Source organism: Echinops telfairi, unplaced genomic scaffold, assembly GCF_000313985.2.
Source record: "Echinops telfairi isolate 266 unplaced genomic scaffold, ASM31398v2 ScPeMD7_4;HRSCAF=17, whole genome shotgun sequence".
NCBI classification, from domain to species: Eukaryota; Metazoa; Chordata; class Mammalia; order Afrosoricida; family Tenrecidae; genus Echinops; species Echinops telfairi.
In genome coordinates, this window is record NW_022103900.1 from 12,867,537 (window position 1) to 12,875,620 (window position 8,084).

Consider the following 8,084-nt stretch of genomic DNA (forward strand, 5'->3'; position numbering starts at 1 on the left):
TGGGAGCGAGAACTTGCTTTCCTTTTCCTTTCCCACCCGTGGTTCCCTTTCCTTTCCGCCCAGGCCCTCCTCCCCAGGCCTGCAGTCCCAGACACCCAAAGGAGGACTCCGCCCCCAACGAAACAGACACTCCCCTCTCAGCTGATTTCCTTGGAAAGTCACGGCGCCAGAGAACCGAAAGTGAAACTCGGTCCAGCAACTTATAAGAAGCGCCCACAGACCGACCGAAGCCAGGCTCTCCTCCCCGTGCCCTCGTCCGCCACCCGGCCCTCTGTCCCGGCGCGAACCGCACGGCCCCGCCTGCGCCCCCGGCCCGCGCGCCCCCAGGTCCCGGCGTCCGCGGGACCCTGCAGACGGACGGCTCCGCGAGTGGACACAGGGCTCGCCGCCTGCACCGCGACCATCCCCGGGGGAGAATCCTGCCCCTTCTCGGAGAGCGAAGGATGTCCTCGGAAAACAGTTTCCGCTATCTCATCCAGTGCTTCAGGGAGCGCCTGAAACGGTGCATCCAGGTGGAGCCCGTGTTGGACTACCTGCCCTTTCTGCCGCCGGACGCGAAGGAGCAGATTCAGAGCAAGGCGGCCACCGCGGGGAACATGCAAGCCGTCGAGCTGCTGCTGAGCACCCTGGAACAGGGCGCCTGGCCGCCGGGCTGGCAGCGGACCTTTGTGACGGCCCTGCAGTGCACCGGCAGCCGCCTCGCCGCCCGCTACGTGGATCCCGAGCTCGGCGAGCTGCCCTCGCCGTCGGTGGAGAACAGCCATGACCAGTGTCTGCAACTGCTCAGCCTCCTGCAGCCCACGCTGGTGGACAAGCTTCTGGTTAAAGACGTCTTGGATGAAGGTGTGGCGCAGGACCTGCTGACCCCCGAAGACCGAAACCGGGTAGGCGTCCGTGAGTAAGGCAGCGGCTCCTAGGCAGGTTTGCAATGCAGGGGGACGTGCACGGTTTACCTGTTGGGGGCTAGTTTCGGTTTCTTTCTTCCGTGAGAAGACACTCGATACTCAAACCCAACTCGTTGACATTGAATGGATCCCGATTCATAATAGGCCAGCGTAACCGCCCCGGTGGGTTTGCCAGACTAACTCTTATCGCCAGTAGGAAGCCATGTCTTCTAGAGTGGCTGGCAGTTTGGAACTGCTGACCTTGCAGGTAGCAGCCCATCACGTAACCACCGTGACGTACGCTAGGAAAACTAAGCGCGAAAGTGCTCATTGTTTGTTCTGTTGAAGTAAGCTAAAGAGAAGTTAACTGTGGAAGAACAATCATTTTTACCAGTTGATAACGTTTACTGAGCACTTTCTACGCACAGGGAGTATCTTTTGCAAAAGTATAATCACAGTTCCTACTTGCAATCACCTACAGAGGCTCTTGATGTTATTAACTGCATTTTACAAATGGGGGAAACTGAGGCAGATTATTAAACCGTTTGTCCTAAATCGCCCTAGGATAGCAGTGGCAGAGCTGAGAATTTAGGTCCTGGTGGTGTGGAGGTGTATTTACTATTATGCTATATAAGGAGCAGATGACATCGTCCCAAATCAAAGCCACCCCATAGGGCTGGGTACAACTGGCCCTGTGAGTTTCTGAGCCTGTAATTCTTTACAGGAGTAGAAAGCCTCTCTTTCTACTGCAGAGCAGCAGGCAGTTTCTAACTGCTGACCTTGAGGCTTTGGTGTAACCCCATAGCCACAGGTGTTCCTTAGGCTCCACTTGCTGGCCGTGAATTTGGTTTTCTGGTTTGGAATGCACAGTGGGTTATGTGTTGGGCTCTTAACCTCAAGGTCAGCAGTTAGTAACCACTAACTGCTTCATGGGAGAGAGATGAAGCTTTCTACTCCCCTAGACTTACAGTCTTAGAAACAAGACTCTTCTTCTTTGTCCTAGAGCACTGGTTCTCAACCTTCCTAATGCTGTGACCCTTTAATAACAGTTCAAGTAGTGGTAACCCCCCCAACCATAAAATTATTTTTGTTGCTACTTCATCACTGTAATTTTGCTACTGTTATCAATCGGGGAACCCCTGTGAAAGGGTCGTTTGACCCCCCCCAAAGGGGTCGCCATCCACAGGTTGAGAATCGCTGTCCTAGAGGGTCACCAAGAGTTGAAATTGGCTGGCCATGAGTGATTATTCAATATACTCAGGTTACTGAGTGAACAAACAGTTATCCCCAGGTTAATTTAACACTGTCCTGTTTTTGTAGGCTCCCAAGTTCAGAATGAATTTTAGATTTTTTAGATGGTCGGGAAAAAATCCAAAGAAAGAATATTTGTATTTTTGACCTATTGAAGATTATGTGAAGTTCAAATTTCAGTAAGGTTTATTAGCGCCCAGCCAGGTTTGTTCATTTACATGCTCATTACAGAGGCTTTTGTATGCTAATGTCACTTAGATGCCATGGAGCCCATAAACCCTAAAATGGTTACTTCCTGGCCCTGTAGAGGGGATTTTTACCACCTCTTGTCCCATATAATACAGTATACTATTTAGTTTTCATCCAAATGAGGAAACACATGCTTTTTTTTTTTTAATATCTAAAGCATTCTGTTAGTTGCTGTGCTAGACAGGGTTCTCTAGAGACACAAAACCAGTGTGTGTGTGTGTGTGTATGGATAAATATATACAGCAGGAAGGAATATAACAGCTAATTAGTCCACACAACAGTATAGAGGGCTCAGTTCAACTCACTTCCATGAAACAGTTAATATACTGGAAGTCCTTCAACTCATGAGGGCTGCTAGGTCCAAGGTTAAGGAAGCAAACAGATGAGTCTTCCAAAGAGCAATGCAGACACTCTGGCCACAGGCAGCAAACAGCAGGGCGGGTCACCAACAGTCAGCCAGATGACGGAATCCAACAGTCCCCAGCTCAAGTGATGTATATATACCAGTGCTGTGGCGAAGCAGGTCTCAAAGGAACCTCAAGCTCTAGCAAAATGGTCCATGGGTTGGGTGTCCCATGGGCAGTGTAGCTTGCAAGTTGAGGCAGAGAACTAGCTAAGACAGCTGAACCAGAAAGCAAGAGAGAGAGGCGGGGCTTGCTGATCCATTTATCTCTTTGCCCTCCAGTCAAACTGCGACCTTATTAATCCCACATGTTCTTATTGGCCAGGTTGGGACAATAAACCTACCTATCACATTTGTCATTCTCCATGTTGGCCAAAGAATGCTGGCTTTTTAGGTGACATTTGGACAGAAGACTCTTAACAGGTACCTTTACATTTAATGAAGGAGCCCTGGTGGCTCAGTAGTTGCATGTTGGACTGCTAACTGCAAGGTCAGCAGTTCGAAACTATCAGCCACTCTGCAGAGGAAAGAGGGGCTTCCCACTCATAAAGAGGAAACTCACAGAGCCAGTAGGGTCGATAGGAGTTGGCATCAACTCAATGGCATTGAGCTTGGTTTTGGATTTACATTGAACATACCGTATATACTTGTGTATGAGCTGCATTTTTCAGCACATTTTTAATGCATTTTTTTGTGGTAAAATTAGGTGCCTCGGCTGATATTCGGGTTGGCTTATACTCGAGTTTATATGGTAATCCTTTATTCATCATTATTTTTTAAATAAGTGAAGATGTACTGGGAAGTATATATATATATGCTGGCTTATTTGAGTCTGACTTATTCAGGGTTATAAATCACAAGTCTTGTTTTGAAAGCCATGTAGTCATTTAAACCCATGACAAAAGTCAAAGGTTTTTTCTGTATCCTGTGATCCTTCAGATATTTTCTTTCCTTTTCTTCTCTTTAATTCATCTCTTGTTTATATCGACGTCACTAAGTGTTGGGCCTTGGCTGATGGACCTATGATGTGACTTGGTCTTTAGTGACTAAAGCTTATGGTGCTTTGATGTCCTGATGGCCAAAGGGTCCAGTCCAAAGACTGAAGGCCGCATCTACATTTGCTGGCTGGTTTTCTCAACAAGTAAATTGCTTTGCACTGTTGTCTGTAAGTTTATGTAATTTGTGTATTGAGAACCAGCTAGAACGCATGATAGTAGTCCAGCTGGATATGACAAATGTGTACATCACTGTGGCAGACTCTTAATTTGGAAGGAAGTATGCAGCCTTTAAGCCAGCTGGAGATTGAAGATGGCATTTCCAGCCGCAGTAGCTGCTAAGAAGTCCAGAAGCAACAGAGTCCAGTAACACCACAAAGCTGTTTACATTTGGTGGAGATGATGTCCCGATTGCCAGTAAAACAGCACTTATCCTTATTGACTCTAAATACTTCTGCCTATCAGCCTCACTTTTGTCTTGCCTAGATTGAATTGCTGCCAGATGGATTTTTTATCCAAGATCTTGATGCTGGCAAGCTGGGAGGCAGCGAGCAGTAATGCAAGGGATTTGACACAAAGAGAGAGAGCAGAGGGGCCTTTGTGTATTGAGAGCAGTTAAGGCCAAAGCAACTCAAACACTTCTGTTTCACATTTGAAAGAAGATTCTGAAAGACAAAGGAGTGCGCATATAAGGAATTCTAGGAGGTAAGCAAAGGAGCCCTGATGACACTGTGAATTAGGCATTGGGCTGCTATTCACTAGGTAAGCAGTTCAAAACCACTTGCTGCTCCACAGGAGGAAGATGAGGCTTTCTGCTCAGTATAGGGTTACAGTCTCAGAAACCCTGCATGGTGTCATGAGTTTGGTCTGACTCAGTAGAGTAGGTTTGGTTGGTTGTTTGCTTACGGGGACATCATACGCTGATGGTGCAGTGAGCTAACAAACAGTCAGTGGATCACACCCACTAGCTGCTCTGCAAGAGAAAGATGAGGCTGTCTACTCTTGTAAAAATGTACAGTCTCAGAAGCCCTAGGGAACAGGCTACGCTGTCCTGTAGGGTCACTTAGGAGTCGAATCTACACGATGGCAGTTTGCTTGGTTTGATTTGATTTAAAACAGAATAGTGTCTCTCTGAGATGCTAGAATATTTTTTGTTTCATATTCTGTTGCATGTACCATCAATTCCAAGACTGAGCTAGGGCTGACAATAGGAAACAAGTGCTACGTATGAGGGTCATTGTGGGTGCTTACCTTATAGCAGCAAAGTGTAGTAGGGAAAAAACATGGAATTTAGAAGAGGAGGACCTGCATTTGAGGTCTGATTCTGCTTCTTACTGTATGCATTACTGAGGAAAAATTATTAGACCCGTTTGTTTGTAAGTGTTCTTATCAATGAAGATGGACACCTAATTTTACTCTTCTTATTCACAGTAGATTAGTGGACATTAGGATAGATTATTATCCTTCTTCTGCTTACTGTTTCTTGGGGAGGTGCTGGGAGCTCAAAGTTCGAAGACCTGGTTTCTTCTCCTCAGGACTAAGCAGAAGTCAGTGCTTAAAAAATACTGATTGGTTGGTTGGTTGGCTGAATGTGTACTTCCAAAGGAAAAAGGTGTGTGGGATAAGAGTTGAAATCATGTGGTGTGAAGAATTACCTTGGCAGGCATTCAGAAAGAGATGATGGGTTTGATTTCCACATTTGCTTGTAATTGTCAGCTTAAATAACATTTGATTGTGGATTAAGGACTTTAAAAATTGTCTTAATTCCTCTTCCTATTCTCTAGTAAACATTTTCTATTTGGCCCATTATTTTAGACACATCCATGGTAGCCACAGCGATACATCCCTTCCTAGAGTTTGCCTGTACAACCATATCGTGAAATGTAATGTAGCTATTCAAAAGAGTAAATTGTCTTCCAAATAAGCAGCATAATGAGTTAGAACTGAGATATACTCATCACACATCCATGGAAATCCGAGATGAAAGTATAAACTTGTGAGTCATCAAGTGGACTACAACTCACAGCCACCTCCTCTCAATAGGAGGGAGGGCTTCTGAGAATGACCAGAGTTCCTGAATGACTTTCGTGTTTAATGAGTACCCCTAGAAACTCACTTATGTATTGATTGATCCGATTTGTATTCCTGGCATGGCAACGTTGTCCCCGTGCTGCTGTGCACATAAAGGGGAGAGATCAGAGAGGGTGCGAACACCAGGCTGTCGCGGAGCTTCTGGTCTAGTCAGTGTCACTGTTCCCTCTTCTAACAGTTGAAGAATATCTGCTTGATGCACGTCGTTATTCTAAATACTGCAGGCTCGTCGATAAATTCAGGAATCGTTTTACAGATCCTTTAAAGAGGATGACCCCTACACGGTAGGGGATCACCCTGCAGTGACCCAAGGAGGACTGGGTGCACAGTAGGACGAGGTTGGTGGTTCAAACTCACTAACACTCTTCACGAGAAAAGACTTGGCCTTCTGCTCTCAGAGGGAATGCAGTTTGAGAAACCGAGGGGGGTGGGGTGGGGTGGGCAGTTCTACTCTATCCTACAGGCAGCTGTGAGCTAGAATCAGCTTGCAGGCACAAAGACAGCAGCGGTCCTGGAAGACCAGGTGCACCAGAGGCACCACAACTACGGCAGCCAGTAGCAATTAGTTCTTACTCCAGGAATTTGAGCATCCAAGTCAGCCTCTCCTGCCTCATTGTATCATCAGGTAAATTAGGATACATAAGAATTTTGTTTCTAAGAAAAAGTATTAATAAGCATGTCTATGTCACTGACAACAAATACACAGTTAGTAAAATATTGATTTTTATGTGAAATTAGTTCTTAATCATGTTATAGATATATACACACATATATATCTTTGTTCTTTCTTTAGCATTCTATGAGTTTTGCTCCATTATTAACTGTTGTATGAAAGCTGAGCGCCACTGATACTTTGCTAATTTATTAGAAAGGAGAGGAAGATTTTTGTTTTGTTTTTCAAATGGCAATAATTGATTTCTGTTGGGAAAAAGTACATCACAGTATTTAGAATACATTTGATTCATATTGCTCACAAATTACTATTGATTTTGTATTCTATATCTTAGTTACTCATGTATCCTTAACCATCTGTATCGAATAGACAGAAATTGTGGGGAGTGGTAAAGATGACAATTATTATACCTCCTGTTAACAGTCTCACATTCCTGGAATTGTGGTGATCAAAGAGATGTGTGGGGATCTACTGTCATTACAATATTTTAAAAGGATGGGTTCATTAAAATATTATACTAAAATGATGTACTTTACAGAACTCAAACTGGGAAGATTTAAAAAAAAAAAAAACCAGAATCTTGATAAAGCTGATAAAATTGCAAAACATTATCTGAGTTTCCATATTCAGATAATGAAGGTTATTGTAGGAAACTTTGGAATTAAATGCCTGCGCTCAATAAGGACAAAACAAGCTTGTCGACTGATTCCACTGTACAAATCACCTTAACAGGTTAATAGTTGAAGAAAACTTAGTAGATATAATATACTTAGATTTTTAATAAGAGTATTTATTACAGTAGTTCATTCATTCTTTTTAGAGACATGCTTTCTGGTTAGCTTCTCTCAGAAGGATTTAAAATGGATTAAAGGCCAGAATAATCAAATATGCAAATGATGAGTTTTAAAAGGGCTGAAACTAGTCTTATTTAATATCTCTTGCAATTATTTCTTAAACTAGCAGATAATTATAAAAATGATGCAAAGCTATAGCTACAATGACTTTTCATTAAGTTAGAAAACAGGTAGGAAATTTGGAAGAATCTGCTTAAAAGATGCTATAGGGGAGATGGACCCAAATTACTTCAAATGGATACTTTAACAACTTCCTGTCAGAAAATGAACGTGAAATTGGAAACAATTATTAGCTATAATTATCACTGACAAGGAACTTATTCAGGCTCTGAAGCCAGTGGCCTCAGATCAAATAGACCTTTGTCACTTGTTTTGTGGCATTAGGGAAGTAAAGAAACCTCTCTGTGCCTTAGAGTTCTGATTTGTAAAGTGGGTAATATTGGTCTCCCTTTAGGGTTGCTGGGAAGATGTAATGAGTTACTACATGCCTGACCTATAAACACAAACAAACAAAAAGCTGTCAAGCCATTCCACTTCATGACAGCCCTGTGCATGTGTCAGAGTAGAACTGGGTAGCAGAGGGCTCACAATGGCCCAGTTTGGGGGAAATGAGTCACCAGGTCTTCTTCCCAAGGCAACTCTGAGTGGACTTGAACCAGAAAGGTTTTTGTTTTTGTTTTTTTT

General features: G+C 43.9%; 1 protein-coding gene across 1 annotated transcript in view; it reads left to right on the forward strand.

Moving 5' to 3' along the window:
* The first annotated feature begins 397 nt into the window (after positions 1-397).
* The window catches only part of IFIH1 (interferon induced with helicase C domain 1), a 66,362-nt gene continuing 58,675 nt past the window's right edge, over positions 398-8,084 (forward strand). Inside the window, exon 1 of the mRNA XM_045298067.1 lies at positions 398-884. Coding sequence (XP_045154002.1) covers positions 444-884 — 441 coding nt within the window. The 5' untranslated portion in view covers positions 398-443. The remainder of the gene's footprint in view (positions 885-8,084) is intronic.